The sequence below is a fragment of the Andrographis paniculata genome, unplaced genomic scaffold (assembly GCF_009805555.1).
Source record: "Andrographis paniculata isolate CXL003 unplaced genomic scaffold, ASM980555v1 Contig60END, whole genome shotgun sequence".
NCBI classification, from domain to species: domain Eukaryota; kingdom Viridiplantae; phylum Streptophyta; class Magnoliopsida; order Lamiales; family Acanthaceae; genus Andrographis; species Andrographis paniculata.
In genome coordinates, this window is record NW_026137596.1 from 1,524,386 (window position 1) to 1,541,053 (window position 16,668).

General features: G+C 36.5%; 5 protein-coding genes across 10 annotated transcripts; 1 reads left to right on the top strand and 4 right to left on the bottom strand.

Moving 5' to 3' along the window:
* Positions 1-222: 222 nt before the first annotated feature.
* On the top strand, positions 223-1,893 carry LOC127259454 (leucine-rich repeat extensin-like protein 3). Its single transcript, XM_051286807.1, has one exon. The coding sequence runs from the start codon at positions 223-225 to the stop codon at positions 1,891-1,893; it is 1,671 nt and encodes a 556-aa protein (XP_051142764.1).
* A 1,251-nt stretch (positions 1,894-3,144) lies between these two features.
* On the bottom strand, positions 3,145-3,651 carry LOC127259456 (uncharacterized). The gene has a single exon (XM_051286808.1). It carries the CDS (start codon positions 3,649-3,651, stop codon positions 3,145-3,147), a length of 507 nt encoding a protein of 168 aa, XP_051142765.1.
* A 3,768-nt stretch (positions 3,652-7,419) lies between these two features.
* Positions 7,420-8,304, bottom strand: LOC127259457 (uncharacterized). The gene has a single exon (XM_051286809.1). It carries the CDS (start codon positions 8,302-8,304, stop codon positions 7,420-7,422), a length of 885 nt encoding a protein of 294 aa, XP_051142766.1.
* Positions 8,305-8,742: 438 nt separating this feature from the next.
* LOC127259416 (metal tolerance protein 4-like) lies at positions 8,743-11,219 on the bottom strand. 2 transcript variants are annotated; one of them, XM_051286744.1, is made up of 8 exons: positions 11,102-11,219; positions 10,752-11,003; positions 10,331-10,494; positions 9,697-9,895; positions 9,433-9,611; positions 9,202-9,352; positions 8,993-9,126; positions 8,743-8,926 (listed from the first exon to the last, which is right to left on the bottom strand). In XM_051286744.1, exons 2-8 carry the CDS (start codon positions 10,978-10,980, stop codon positions 8,747-8,749), a joined length of 1,236 nt encoding a protein of 411 aa, XP_051142701.1. In that variant the 5' UTR covers positions 10,981-11,003; positions 11,102-11,219; the 3' UTR covers positions 8,743-8,746. The 2 variants fall into 2 exon arrangements, with proteins under 2 accessions (XP_051142701.1, XP_051142700.1); XM_051286743.1 differs by lacking the exon at positions 11,102-11,219 and having other exon boundaries at positions 10,752-11,057.
* Positions 11,220-11,230: 11 nt separating this feature from the next.
* On the bottom strand, positions 11,231-14,252 carry LOC127259417 (E3 ubiquitin-protein ligase SINAT2-like). Of its 5 annotated transcripts, XM_051286748.1 has the most exons (5): positions 13,799-14,252; positions 13,663-13,713; positions 12,366-12,582; positions 11,791-12,174; positions 11,231-11,710 (listed from the first exon to the last, which is right to left on the bottom strand). In XM_051286748.1, exons 3-5 carry the CDS (start codon positions 12,543-12,545, stop codon positions 11,387-11,389), a joined length of 888 nt encoding a protein of 295 aa, XP_051142705.1. In that variant the 5' UTR covers positions 12,546-12,582; positions 13,663-13,713; positions 13,799-14,252; the 3' UTR covers positions 11,231-11,386. The 5 variants fall into 5 exon arrangements, with proteins under 5 accessions (XP_051142705.1, XP_051142706.1, XP_051142704.1 ...); XM_051286749.1 differs by lacking the exon at positions 13,663-13,713 and having other exon boundaries at positions 13,817-14,252; XM_051286747.1 differs by lacking the exon at positions 13,663-13,713 and having other exon boundaries at positions 12,366-12,613.
* Positions 14,253-16,668: the final 2,416 nt, after the last annotated feature.

A 16,668-nucleotide genomic window follows, 5' to 3' on the forward strand; every position in this document is an offset into this window, starting at 1 on the left:
TTTCTGTAACAATGAAAACCTCCAATTCCAAAATCCACATATTCCCTCCCTCCAACGAATCAACTAACCCTTCTCCAATTACGCACATACTCAAAGATAATCCAGAATCATCGATCGACCGCCGCCGTCATGCAGACAACAGCGGGCCACTTCCATGGCGGCCGGGGAAGCCGTCTAGTAGCTACAATATTGCTCTTGCTTTACAGTTTCTCGACGACGGCAATGGCAATTCAGCAACGACAGAGGAAGCCGTACTACAATGGTGACACTCTCGCAATCCCGCCATGGCTGAAATTCGAAAACCCTAGATTGAAAAATGCCTACATTGCTCTGCAAGCTTGGAAGGCGTCGATCCTTTCCGATCCCGGCAATTCCACCGGAAACTGGATCGGCTCCGACGTCTGTAACTACAACGGAGTTTTCTGCTGGCCGGCGCCGGATAATCCCTCCGACCGTACGGTCGCTTCCATCGATTTGAACCACGCATACATCGCCGGAACCCTACCTCATGAATTGGGCCTGCTCTACGATCTTGAAATCGTTCATCTCAATTCCAATCGATTTTGTGGAAAAATTCCTCCCAGCATCGTCAATTTGAAGCTCCTCTACGAACTGGATCTCAGCAACAACCATTTCGCCGGCGAGTTTCCGGCGATGCTCCTGGATCTGCCGTATCTCCAGTATCTCGACATCCGATTCAACGAATTCGAAGGCGCTCTGCCGAGGAGGCTCTTCGAGAAGGATCTTGATGCGATTTTTATCAATAACAATAAGTTCTCCGCCGTGCCGGACAATTTCGGAGATTCGCCGGCGCCGGTTATCGTGGCGGCGTTTAACAAGTTCGAGGGATTTTTTCCGGTGAGTATGGGCAAGATGCCGAATATGGAGGAACTGATCCTTTCTAACAACGGATTCTTCCCGCGTCTCCCAGATGAGATCGATAGTTTGAAGAATTTGACGGTGGTTGATGTTAGCCGGAATAAACTGGTCGGACCGTCGCCGGAGACAATCGGTGAATTGCAGAGTTTAGAGCAGCTGTCTGTGGAGCACAACATGCTGTCCGGCAATGTCTCCGACGGGAACTGCGGTCTGCTGAATCGGAGGAATTTTCGGTATGATTACAATTTCTTCACCGGCGCGTCGCCGGACGGGTGTTCCCGTCGGCGTCCGATTTTGGACGACAGAATGATTATGAAGTGTCTCCGGGGAAGGCCCAAGCAGAGGACCTCCGATCAGTGCCGGAGGTTTTTTTTGAGGACGGTTCACATTCACTGCAGCGTCTTCCGGTGTAATCCTCTTCTTCCTACTTCGTCTCAACTACACGCGCCGCCGTCACCGCTGCCTCGATGGTCCTCACCTCCGCCGCTGGTTCAGAGGCCTCCAAGTCCGCCAATTGCGTCTCCTCCTCCTCCTCCGCCGCCGCCGCCAGTTCACATACCTCCATGTCCGCCAATTGCACTTCCTCCTCCGCCGCCGCCGCCGCCAGTGCACGAACCTCCATGTCCGCCAATTGCACTTCCTCCGCCGCCGCCAGTGCACGAAAGTCCATGTCCACCGATTGCAACTCCCCCGCCGCCGCCTGTGCACGAACCTCCATGTCCGCCGATTGTAACTCCGCCGCCGCCGGTTCACAGACCTCCATGTCCGCCGCCGCCAGTTTACAGACCACCATGCCCGCCGATTGCACTTCCTCCGCCGCCGCCGCCAGTTCACATACCTCCATGTCCGCCGATTGCACTTCCTCCACCGCCGCCGCCAGTTTACAGACCACCATGTCCGCCGATTGGACTTCCTCCTCCGCCGCCAGTTCACAGACCTCCATGTCCGGCGACTGCACTTCCGCCTCCTCCATGTGAATGTATAATACCGGCGGCGGCGCTTGCCATTCCTTAAATGGTAATCTTGAATGGCCATAGCTGGCCCAATTCGGAGCCATTATCGGATTCTTCATTCACTGAGATCGATCCATCATTTTCTCCAAACCTTTGTTCTTTTACTGAATAATATTCACCAAAACACTAATTCAGCTCTACATTTCGCGCCTTTTATTTTGTTTCTTTGGCTTTTTTTTTTTTTTTTCTTTTTAATAATTAGTATATTTTAATATATTTATTACAAAAATATATACTCCCCCCGTCCCGCAGGGTGTGGTTTGCTTTTTACAAGTAGATTTTTAAATATTACTGTTATATTGAATTGTAGTAAAAAAAAAAGACAAAAATACTTTTATTAAAAATAATAGCATATATTTATTATGTGAAATAGGTAGTACAAATACTAAATTAGGAAATGGTAACTTTGTTTTGGAACGGACGAAAATGAAAAATAGTAACATTTCAATTGGACGGAGAGAGTATTTAATTTTGTAATTTACTTATATTTTGAATATAATATATTATATTGAAAATATTTTTAATTTAAAACAAATGAGTGTTCATTTTTTTGATATAATTCACAATGAAAAATAATAAAAATACAATATTTATTTATATATATATATTTTTTTTTTTTAATAAAAAAATAAAATTCAATATAAAATATATTTTTTATATCATCCATATAATTTTTCTACTTCGTATTGAAAAATACTTTCAACTGAAATACTAAATAAATATTGGGCTGGGCTTCGATCATAGTTTTTGGGCTCGACTTATTGAATCTGTGCGCTTTATTATCTGGGCCTTTTCCTTGAAATAAATTGTACTCAAAATATTGCACAAATTTTTCACCCAAAAATATTTGTTGGATAAGAATTATTCCTACAAATTGAATTGTAACTTTAGATATCTCAATAAAATACAAATTAAAGTTTCGTAACCAAACAAAATTTAAAATTAATTCTTTAGATAGGACTTTCTGTCAAGTGTAATGCATAATATAAATATTACTCTTTACTAATTTAATTATTACAAACGTAATAATTTCAGTTAATTATAATTCTGAGCACGTTTCTTATAAAAAAAAAAATATATATATATTTATATTCTAATATAAAGAAATCATTTGAAAAATAATAATATATATATATATAAAATAAACAGCACAAATGCACTCAACAGCAATGATGTCGATCAAACACACAAACTATATATATATAAATTAATATTAAAATTGAGATAAATAAAGAATAATGAAGTCAAAGCTTCAACCAAGAGCTGCAGGTTGAAGAAGAGAAGAAAATGGTAGACGAATGGCGGCGTCGCTACTGCAGTTATGAATCACCTGAAAATCCTCCGCCGGGAATTTCTGCGAGAACGGTCCGACGTGAAATTCGAGCATTCCATTCTCTTCATCGACGTCGATGCCGCTCACATTCACCCAAACCATGAATTTCTTCGCCATTATTCCAGAAACTTCCCTCACCTTCCCTAACCCTAATTTTCCCTTCACCTTCCTGTCGAAGAACACCAACTGCTGCTGCTCGCCGACGCTGAACCTGACGTAGCAGGGGTGCTTTCCGAGCTCCATCGTGAACGAATCGTCCTTGTTGGAGAGGCAGCAGGAGTCGATTTCTCTAGGCAGGAGACCTTTCGGGAGCTTATACAGCGGGAGGAGGTCGTGCACCGACGCCATTGCTACAATTGGAGAGAATGCGATGAAGCAGAGGATAGCGCTGTAGGTTGTGGTGAATTTTGGAGATCGGGAAGCCATTGCCGGAAAATTGATCGGAAAGGAATCTTGCTGTGAACGAAATTGGGGGTTTCTGAATTGATTGTTGTTTAATTATTTTGTTTCAGTTTTTCTGAAGAAGAAAGGGGGAGCGGAAGATGGAGGTCCAGAGGGTTTCAATTGGAGGTCCAAGTACTTGAGCGCCGTTAGGGTTTACTTGTGATTGATCGACGGTGTAGATCTGTTTGGCGCTGTGCTCCCAGGTACGCTGTTGTTTTTAAATAGTGGTTCCTGAATTATTGCGTTTTCACATGCATTTTATGTGTTTTTTATTATCGGTAATTGCGTGTACGTGAAAGTTTATTTTATAAATTAAATAATAAAATTTATTAAAACATGGTATTAATTTATTCAATCAAGTAGTAGTATATTATAATTTTGTAAACACAATTATTTAACAAGAGTTACATCAATTGATTCATTCACAAAAATTGTTTGATGATTAATGCATTGTATTTGTTATTTTGGTGATTTTATTTTTTTTGCGATTTTTACAATTCAATATAAAGAAAACATTATTCTCCATCACAAAATATGACATATTATTCAAACAAAAAGTGGAAACTAAAATTAAAAAAAAAAAAAAAAACTCACAAAATTAAATTTCCTTTGATTCCCTTAATACAAATGTATATAAATTTTATTCTTTTTATTGTTTAATTTTTTAAATCCACTTTATAGAATCCAGACAAAATAGTGAATATATATATGTTGTAATTCGTAAACCCAGACTAAAGTTATGTTCTTCTATCATAAAAAATAGATATTGATATATATATATATATATATTTTTTTAATATTCAAAAGTATTCTCATTTTTTAAATTAAAAAGAAAAAACCATATACGATACTTTTTATTTTCTGTATTGTTTTTATTATAAATATACCAATTTATTATTTCTTTATATTAAAATTTATAAATATTCCAAATTTAGTATCTGCAGGAAAGTAGAGCACAGATCCGTCCAACTTTATCCACTTTACAATATTCTTCACAATTGACACTGCTAATATATATATGTTGATTGTAATATTGCAATTTAATTACATTCAATACTTAAAAATTATTATAACAAGAATTTAAATATACTACTCTTCCTTTATTTTGTATCTATGTTACATATTAAACTATTATCATCAATCTAATCAATGAACATTATTAATTTAAATCATTTTTATTTACATACAATTTCCATATTTATTACTTTATACACATAAAAGCAATGAATATACTTTTTCCCTTTTTTCCAACTTTATATCATATTCCCTCTTTTAACCTAATATAAATATTTCATCCCGATAGTCCCATCATCCATCGATCGATCAATCGCACAAATCTTCGACAACAAAATGGCAAGATATCACAATTCGTACTACCAAGAATATCGACAATATCTCAATCTCCCGACTCACTTGGTCTTCTTCCTGACCATAATCTTCCTCTTCTTGTTCTTCACTTGGTACATTCACTACGACTACGTGTTTTGGGACCTAATCGATCAACTCAAACTTACTTTAGTAGTCCTGCCGGTGCTTCTTCTTCTCATAGTTCATTGGTTGGCCGAGGATCGCGAACGTTTCCCTTTTCCCATCTCACTTTCGTCGCCGGAAAAAGATTCTTTACATCGGGTCGGTGGCTCGCCCCTTGGGGTCGCTCTTTTGCTCGTGTTTCTTATGATCATTATCCCTCATCATAGCTCGTTGCACGAGCGATGGTTTCCTTTGTTTAGTTCGCGGAGATATTGAGTTTTTTTTTTTTTTTTTTTAAAGTATTCATTTAATTTATTTATATATATATATATATATTTATATGTTTAATTGTCTTTAATTTTAATAAATTGTTGGCAATAATTTGAATAGAAAGGCTTTTGGTCTTGTATGCATATTTATTTTGTTGGATGGAAATTAATGTTGGCTTTTATTTGAATAATTTGATTTCTTGATTCCTCGTGCACAATAGTTACAAATTTGGAATAGTTTTCAGGTATTAAGTTTGATCGGGATCTACTCATAGCACATTCGTTGAGTAGGAACTGTGGATTTCACGTTATTAAAAAATAAAATAAAATAGTGTGTATTAAAATAATTGAATAATGCAATATGATCGGAGGTGGTGTTGAAAGGAAATATTCAGTTTTGTTACATAATGAGTTTAATAAATTTTTTATATTATCTCCGAATAGAATAAAATAGCAAACCTAATATTTTTATATTAAATATATAATAGTACTCTCGTGTTTCCATTCAGCATATATCTACGTGCAAATCTTGAATACTTTTTTTTGCACACGAGGGTTCTAGTGATTAACTCCGAAAATAGATAATTAAATGATAAGTATTCACAGTTTAAATTGTCATTTCTATTATCTAATACTCCCTTCGTTCATTTACAATGTTTACATTTATTTTTGGCGTGGTGTTTAAGAAATAATAGTATTTTAATTATAGTGATAAGTTAAAAGTAGTGTAATGACATTTTTGCCTTTACTTTTTTGTGTAAAAGTAATGATGTGATGTAAAGTAAAAGTATTTGTGAAAAAAAGTAGTGTATTTAATGAAATGTTAACTTTCTAATTGAACTTTCCAAAATAAAAATATATAAACATTGTAAATGAGTATAATACAAAATATTATTATTTTTTACCGTAGCGATCCTTCATTCCTCCCACAAAAAATCCCAAACTTAAACAATAAACAAATATACCATATATGCTTTTTTTTTTAAAAAAAAAAACAAATATACCTTTAATTAAGAATTAAGATCGAATGTAGCTGTCCTGTCTTGCTCTACACACAATGTAACTATTTAGGCATTTAGGTACCTCACAATAATAATAATAATGTAAGCATATTAGGGTTTTAATACGGCCGGCTACTATTGTGTAATAATATTATTAATTTAATAAAATATATGCTCATCCATAAATAATAATTATTTTATTTGTTTACTTTAAAAAAATAAAAATATTTATCTGTGAGTGCCAAAAAAAAAAAAAAAAAGAAAAAGAGTGAGCATTTATGTAATGCTCACTTCATCTTATAAATGTGTTTATAAAATTTTTAAAAATGGTAATTACAAAATTAGTAGTATTTGAATATTATTTTTGTATTTTTTTTTTCAGAATACTATAATTGAATATTCTATAAGATTATTAATGTAATTAATTTTGGATTGAAATAGAATCAACCTAGGAAATATGTGGGACTCATTAGTGCTATTTGTGTAAAAAATAGTAATGAATAAATATAATGAAGAATTGTACTTTTTTAAAATATATTTTTTTATAAATAAACTTAAAATGATAATATAAACATATTCTTACAAAAGAGAATAATATGAATTAAATTATTTTGAATTTATTTTAAATACTATTACAATCTCACTTTATTTTATTCATGACAATTTTTAGATTTTTTAGAAATCATTCTACTTTTGCTCTATTTTTTTTTTCTAAAGAATGATTTTATAATATCAATAATGGGTATATCAATTTAAAATTTTGGTAAATATTTTAAAATATAAATAATAGCTAAAAATTTAAAATAATAAAGGACTGTGTATTTATAACATAAAAATATATGCACTTTCCTTATCTTATGTTATTTAAAAATATTTCTATGTTTTAATAGAAAATTATATCATTTTTATTTTTATCATAAAAAAAAAAAAAAAACATATACTCGAATTAAAATCGTGTCAAAAAACTTGAAGATTTTTAAGCTAAGGGGCAGTAATTTGCAGTGGATTTTCTACTGACCAACGAGGCGACATTTCTGTTCTGCATCAACTTCATCACAGCCTTCCGCTGAGGATTGATCCTGACCGTTCAAACCTCGTGCCTTAACAAACACCAGATAAGTCGCTAAAGTTAAACTTACAATTATTAAGGCACAGTAACTGAACTGAAGAGTAGCTAGTCCCTTGGCACGATTTAAGGCTTCCACTGTATGGCACCGTACCGCAGAGTGGCCGTTCTTCTTCTCCTTGTTCATGAAGCAACCTTTGGGGATCAGCCATGGCGTCCAAAGCATGAATCCTGTGTTAATCAGCCAGACGCCTTGGAACAGTAAGCTAATCGATCTCAAATATCCGATCACAAAGCTCTCGCCGGATCCGATGCCGAGCAGCGTCGTCGCGAGCGTCGTGAAGATCACGATCTGGAAAAGCCAGTGGTAGCGACCTTCCAGCCCTATGTGGTCGGTGGAGTGGAGGTGGAACGTGAATAGCTCCACGGCGAAGGCGACGGCTGCGAGTGAGTTGGTAAAGGCGTGGTTGGAAGGATTTGGGATTTTATCGAGCAGTAAGGCGGCGAAGGCGTAAACGAAGATTGCTAGGGCGAATACGGCGTGCTCGAGGTGGGGAATGTGTTCGGAGAGGAAGGATCCGTCGGCGGCGAGGGGACCGTGGTGGTGAGAGCCGGTGAAGACCTCCATGTAGAAGGAGATGGAGGAGGCGACCATGATGAAGAGGAGCTCGAGATATCGGATGGGTGAGGAGGGGAACCAGACCGGTAAGGAGGTCCGGGAGTTGGATTTGGACTGGACTTGCTGGAGCTTGAGGAGGTTGAAGAAGTGCCATATAGCGAGGATGCAGAAGGCGGTACCGTTTGTGATATGGCCCTTGCTGTCTCCCATGGCGTCGCCTACGGTAGATTGCTTTTGCTTCTGCTTCTTATTCTCTTTGAGTTTTGATTTAGGGTTTGTGATGGTGCAATGGTGCTAGCTAGCTTGCTTACATAACACTAATAACAGAAGCACGTCATGGAGGGGAGGGGATCACGTGAAATAGGGTAAGTAGGTTTGGGAAGAAGATTTAATAAAATTATCACTATGAGAATTCCGATTACTGATTCCTTCCGATACTGATATTTTATTGGCATATAAATGTATAGGTATGGGATCGATTCATTTATAATTCATATATATATATATATATATTTTTTATAATAACGTTACGCCGACCTACCTTACAAACTAGGCTCGACAAGTCAATTTTGACTAACAATTATAATTGATATTCATTTATCGAGTTGTCGTATAGAGAATTGGTTAGAAAATGCAGCAAGCAATGGGTACCTCATGGCTCGGTGTTGGGGAGTCGGCTGAGGACCGAGTGCTCGGGTTTGTGGTGGCATTCGTGATCCAGATGCACGAAAGCCCTTTCGACTTCGGGGAGCTTTTCAATCTTCACCTGTAGACTCTCTCCGATGTTGTGTGCTTCTTTCAGAGGCAGCTCTTCGGGTAGTTGAATATCGACCTAACAAATTTTGATAAAGAATTGGATTCGATAGTCTAATATGGCAGCAGAGCCGAATCATCTTACCTCTACGAAATACAGCACTCCAAAGGTGTAAGCCCGGACTGTGTCGATGTGCTTGATTTGAGGGTGATGCCTCGTGACTAAATACGTTAGTTTCTGCAATACTTCAGGCGATGCTGATCGACCCACCAACGATGCTGAAACGTTATTAGAATACAACGTTCAGGTACGAATTTTAGAAACTAGACATGGATGCGAGCGTCGGTGCGCACCTGCGTTTTCGAGAACAGTTCCGGACCAATTTAATATCGTGTAGACTGCAAGGATAATGGCGCCGACTGGATCAATCCACCAGGCGAGTTTATCGCCCAGGACAGCTGCAACCAGTCCTACCACATTCGTCACCACGTCGAAGTAATGGTCCTGTAGAGATCATACAGACAATGCAGATAATCATTGATCACCACACTTAAATCGACACCAGATTATGTAAAGAAACACACCTTTGCGTAGGCGCGGACTATTTCATTCCCAGAACTTCTGCAATAAAGCCACAGAGCAAGTTTCACAACCGTCGCGGATAGCATAATCGAATAAAGCCATATCAACTGATTTGATGTCATTTTCTCGGTTTGTTTATCTTCCGCAAGCTGTTCTGCGGCCTGGACAAACACCTGAAAGCCTGTAGGAAATTTGGGCATCGGGCAAATCTGTCATTCTTCCAACATTGTTATATTTGTCGAATCAAAAGTTTTTCCTTTGCTTACCAAGAGTTGCCATAACTGCAGCGAAGACAATAATGCCGACAGGCTGCACCCTCAACTTCCCGATCGGATACTTGTAAATGTTAATGTTTTGCATGGAGAGATGCGCGAACCATAGGATCCCCCCGGCCATTAGATCGAGTAATGAATCGAGGGTGGATGCAGCGATGGCTAGCGATCCGGTCTTTATTGTCGCATAGACCTAACATGGAGCAAAACTAACAGTAGATACAAGAACACAGCATGTATGAATCAATCTAATACGATTCGAAAATTCATCAAAAGGTTTATTAAATAAGATGATCTGAAGTGCAAGCTAACTGTTCATAGGCCTAACATAGGTGGGTGTGTTTGTTTGGGGGATTATCTCAAATACACTATTCATCTCATTTTTTTCTTTCAAAAATATCAAATCAAACATCTATTTTTTATTTTTTATATTATACTAAAAATCAATTTTACATTCAAAACATCACGTCAATCCCTGTTTATATCACATCATACAACTATTCAAATTCAAAATTTTTACTATTCAAATTCCAACTCAAAATCTAAACCCCCAAACAAACACACCCTTAACTGTAAATCTGAAGTGGCTAAGAACAGAGCATGGATAAATTGAATGTGATGATCTCACCTTGAAGACGAGCAGCAACATGTTGGCATAATTGGAGATCTTCATCGCTCTCTCATGGTGCGCCAGCTCTTCTGGATCTTCCAGATCGTCACAAAATGCTGCAGCATCAGCCTCCTCGAATGATCTCAAGGTTTCGAACTGTCTTTCATAGTATTCCCTTTCCCCTTCACATTTCACAACAAAATCACTCTCCAAACTAACAGATATATAAATTTCATGCGATTCTATCAACTGTGGGGAACTCTTCAATTTCACTAAAATCAAGGAACCAGAATGAATCAAAACCCTAATTCTTCAACTTCCGACGAATTTGCCATCGCGATCCGGAATCAACAATCAAGCAAAACGTACGCAGCAAAAACAAAGCAGAAATCAAACAGGTATATATAAATTACTACATAGTGTATCTAACTACGCGTACCTTTGCTCAAACCTTTTGCTCTGGAAAAATCAACACGAGCGGGAAACTCAGGGTCAACAGCTGCGCGCACTTTATCCGGCAGCCTGGAGACGAAATCGCTCCGGAGCGAATTGACGGAGTTGCGGCGACTGAGGCGCCGACCGCTGCCGCCGCGATTCAGCCTCTCCAACAGAGGAGATCGAGCGTCGTCGTTCGAACCATTTGCACTTTCAGCCACCATAGCTCCCATCCGCCGTCCGCTCCGCACTCGAACTATAAGCCGAATACAAACACATAGAGTCAACCATAAACACGCATATAAACATCAATCAATGGACCAAATATCAGTTGCAAGGCATGGAAATGGAGACATCGAATTGATTAAGCAATAAATGAAGTGTCGAGCTTCCGTCGTCATCGCAGAATGTATGGTGTCGCCATCTCTGACTTTTCCCATCTGTAGAAAATTGCTCTTAAATGGTGCGTAAGTTCCCAGTGAAGATATTTAAACAATCTCACTTGTTTTTGCTGCATTTCCCATACAATATTTATCTTTCACACTGTATTCGATTCAAAGCTACAGACATCTCCTAAGAGCAAAAAACACACACAATGGATTGATTCACCATTCCTGTAGGGAAGACAATGGGAGCCTTTTAAGCTTCTTCTTTCCATATCCGGCCGGAGACTTTAAGCTTCAGCTCCTGCCCGTTCCCGCCGGAGAAGAAGAGGGCCATGCTCCGGTGGATCACAAGGCCATCCATGCTGTCCCGGACCTTCGTGTGACTGTCCCGAATGCTCCTCGGAACTCCCTGCCATGTCAGCTTCCGGCCATTTGCCCCGACCTCCAAGCTGTAGCTGAACTTTTTGGCGTCGTCATCGTCGCCCATAAAACGGACGAATGCCATGTAAACCGGCGCCATGCCTACGTGGAAAGCCTCAAAGTGTAAACAGAACTGATACCCGTAACAGTTGAAAACCTGCGAGGATTTCGGAGTGTGAATACGAGATGCAAAAGAGGGGTTTCGCGCCTTTTTTAAAAATTTAAAGAGAGGCTTACTGTTAGCATCCATGTCGCATTCTCGATTTCTTGGGGATCGGGCTTGACGTATCTGTGGTTGAAAGTGCTGCCGTCCTGCATGTCGACCTTATGATCGATCTTGAGATGTCCCACGAGGTATGGAATGTCACCTGTGATAGGACATTCGGATCCAGAATAAGGGCAATTGTAGGGACGGAACCGGCAGTTCTGTTCGTGCCTCAGCCTGCTTCGATAGGGGAATATATCTTGACAGCCCGAATTTTTGTATCTGCACGGCAGTTCGAGTGATTCTGCAACTTTTTCCAGCGCCAAACACCGGATGTTCCCCAGCTCGTGGCGACAAATTGGGCAGCAATGTACTATGGACTGGCACTTGGAGCATAAGGTATGACCATTCGGACACTAGGGAAATATTATACAATGTACAGTCGATAGTTAGAAAACTGCACTTATTCACGTAAGAAACCAATGTAATATCTAAGATTCTAAGTTATGATATTTTCGTTTCGATGAAATGGACAAGAAAGTTTCCAAGAAAGCCAAAGATTCCGACATTTATTTGATTATAGAAAACTGTACACATGAAAACTAACCTGGTGAATTGGAGGGTACATTACACTCAAACATACAGGGCATTCAAGTAGTTCGTGAACAGCAGTGTTTGTTTCTCGGTCGCACATTGCTCCATTAGAAGTTGAGAACTTCCTATGAGGGGATCGTCGGAACTCGCTAACTTCAGGTGCAACACCATAATCAACATTGCCAGGCTCCATTTCGCCCTCAAAGGTACCAACTCCTCGCTGAAGGGCACTGTATTGAAATCTGGTCAACGCTCAATGCGCTATATTAAATAGTATAAGTAAGATGCAAAGCATAAAAAACAAAACTCAATTTGAAAACAGCAGTCCCAAGTAATCTTATTTGAGAACCAGTTAAACACGATGAAAATGAACATCTAAGGTTACCAAAATTCAAAATATTCACATAACTGATCCCGCTAAAGCTTTAAGAATTATTTTCGATCCACACATACAAAATTTAAAGCTACAAATTTCGACAGAAATGAATCCCAGCAAATATCTATTACTCCATTTCCTAAAGGCATTTCTAAAAGCACCATAGTTACATTTGCACTTTGTTTTGCAAAAGTTTTAACACCGAAAACCTGTAGATGTCAATGCCGGAAAGGCATTTCCAGCAATATTCTAGTATCATAGAGTGCTCGGTTAGCATTACCCTACTACTATGATACTCAGGTTCACGAAAAATGTACTTGCAGTGCATGCCTTGATTGCCTTATTCTTATAAAATCTATCAACAGTATAAATCTAGCTTATCCATTACATAATTCTGAAACTGCAACAAACATGGCTTCGTTGATTCCAAATTACCATCTTAAAATCGCAAAAAATCCCGCCAATACTATCCATCAGCAATTAGGAGAAAGAAAGTTATGATGCTAGAAAGTACTCTCTGTGACAAACACAAACATTACCATCGAATATATATATATATATATATGCATTGCAGAGTGGAAGGAAAATAAAGGCATTAAAGAAGAAATTATGTTAGCTAATCAGCAGTTCAGCACAACAGAAGAAACTACAAATTTTTCCATACAAACTAAAGTTGCAGAGGCTATGGAGGTTGTGTTTGCAAATTGTTCGATATAAACTGACCTTGTTAATTTAACAGCAGATGAAGAACATACGACATCATACAATTGGTTTTATTAGTAAAATTATGAATACCTTTGTATGAACCAAAATTTCTATTTCAATTTGAACATCTAAATAATCTATGGTTTCCACAAAATTCTGCGTCAAGATGCTCACATTCAAAAACAGAGATTCATCGCGTAATAACCCCCAAAATAAAACCCATGTCTACCTCGAAGCAATCAAAACTCAAAACCAGCAACCTCCGTAACACGAATGCATCCTAAAGTAAAATAAATATAAAGCAAGATCTTGATTCATATTCGAAACAAGAGCCGAAGATATAAAGAAGAGACACAGAAACTAACCGAGATAGAAAAACGCACAAAATCAAACCCTAAATAGCTCGAAATTCAATCACCCCATGCTCGATCGAGTAATTAATCGGAACCCTAGCTCATCAAATTACTCCCACCGAAGAAATCCTGTTCTGAAGCGGTCATCAATCAATCCTCCGACCAAACTACGCTCGCTTCCCTTCCATGTTTACGCCTCTTATCTGGACTACCGAATCCACAAAAAATACCTGCAAATATGCGTCACTCACACACAAACATATGGAGGAGATTTGTGTGAACGCTTGAGATTTCTACAATTGCTGAGCTACGGTTGCGTAGAGTGTGCGCATCTGATTCTGATTGAGATTCAAATCTCTGAATATCGCCACCCACAATTTGAATCAACGCTTGAGGAATTTGAAAATGGGCTCCTGAGGTTCGGTGGGCAACACATACACTACACAACATCATCATATTACCTTTTTTATTTTCCGTTGGCCCCCAATTTAATATTATCTAAAATTAATATATATTGTGTTTATTTTTTCAAAAATAAATAAATTAATTAATGTGTGGATCTTTTGGGTGACAAGTGTTGGAGGCTAAAATATTGGATAATATAAAAATAATTATGATAATCATGTGATGATTAATGATTGTTGTGGTGACTTGTGAGTAAATTGAATTGAGTTTCAAAAGTGGGTATATAATTTCTTTTTTTAAAAAAATAAAATAAAATAATAATAATAATTATTATTTTTTTTTAAAAAAAAAAAGACATAGTTGGCATACCATAATTCAAATTTTGTAAATGGGCCTATTTTTTTTTTTAATCTGCAGGCCGGCTTTAACCAACTTTATTGGGCCTATATGTGTTTTGGCCACTGAACTTAACAGAAATTTATTATACTATTTGAAAAAAAAATGATCGGCTCTAAGGTATGAGTTTTATTTAATTTATTCCCAAAAAATAATATTATATTTAAATTTTTAGATCAAACCTCTGTTCATATCATATAACATGTAATTTGAATTTTTTTTATTTTAAAATTTCAAGCTCAAATTCAAATTATATATATATATATATAAATGTATCTCATTTATGAGTGATACTAATTTCCTTCTATATATAGATACAATAAATGTTGTATAGATAATTAGCAGGTGATATTTATTTTATTTTATATATAAATTATATTCATATATAGGGCCTATAATTAGTCGATACAACAAGAAGAAAATGGGTTGAATTTTTCATGGTCACTCCAAATGTGTTAGACGTTCACTAGTCGCCGGTCGCATATATAATACTTACTATAATATTGAATAACAGAAAATAAAAACTATAAGAAAATTAATAATGTGCTATTTATTTATTTTATTGGTGTAGTAAAAAATATAATAAAATAAAATGATTTGGATGTGGGGTGGGGTGGGGTGGGGTGGGTGCAGTACAGTAACGAACAAATGAGAGTTGACCAATGAATGGATTCAAATAATGACCATTTCCGTCTTTGCCAATGCCGGTTATTGTAGGGGTGGGTTCGGGTCTCATTGTTTGGACCCGACCCGACCCGACCCGACAATGTGATTAAATATCGAATATACTAGTATTTAAAAATTCATATTATTTTGTAATATCTAAAATAAATACTTCATCCGTCCAATTTCTATTATTTTAAAGTATATTTGCACGATTTTTTAGATGATTGTTTTTTTGTTATCAATAGACAAATTTGCTTTTAAGTGTATGGTAGAAATTAAAAATAATAAATTAATTAAGGATAAAAATATAAAATTTATATTTTAAAAAATAAAATAAGATAATAATCGTTGTATGTCTTAAATAGAAAAATAAGTTTAGTTTGTTGACGGAGATAGTATTATATAAAAAAATAGAAGGAGTGAAGTGAGTGGAGAGAAGAGACAACATAGGATGCCTTTAAGACAGCACAGCACTCCCCCAACATTGGCGTGCACCCGACACACACAATTCACTCCTCCAATACCAGTGGTGCGTTTAAAATAAAAATAAAAATAGAATTGGTTGTAAATAAAATAAAATAACTTGTTTTTATGTTTAAATGAGATAATAGTTAAATGAGATGTTTTTTAATATAAAATTCACCTGTGTTTCATAAAATTGTATCAAATCCCCATATTTTTAAAACTGCGTCAATCTCTCATGTGGTTTCATAAACTTTGTGTCTATCCCCTTCAGCGGTCCTTATTTAACGGTATTTGTCTTAAATGCGCTCAAACTGCGAATAAATTTTAATTTTTAAACCCCTAAAATTACAAATATATTTATTTTTTATATATTTAGCCTAAAAAATAGTAAAAATAAAATTTTAAAACCTAAGAAAAATAACTATTTTTTAGTATATTTACTATTTTTTGAAGGTAAATATAAAAAAATAAATATATTTGTAAGTTTAGGGGTTTAGAAATTGATATTTTAAAATTTATTCGCAGTTTGAGCGCATTTAGGTCAAATACCGTTAAATAAGGACCGCTGAGGGGGTTAGACCCAAAGTTTATGAAACAACGAGGGAATTTGACGGAAAGTTTATGAAACAACGAGGGAATTTGACGCAATTTTAGAAGTATAAGGGATTTGGCGCAATTTCACGGATGAATTTTGTGCAATTTAACCTAAAAAAAAAAGTATATTATTATTGTGGTAAAATTGTAATTTACATAGATAAAAACAATTGAAAAAAAATCAATAGAAATAATGCAAATCATGTAGGGTGTGTGTGGGTCTTTATAATACATTAGATAATTATTTCAATATATATAGTATTTTTATTTTTATTTTTACAAAAAATAGAATTCAATTCATAATCATATCTATGTATTCTACCTACTGTAACTAGAACTAAAAAATAAAAATTAAA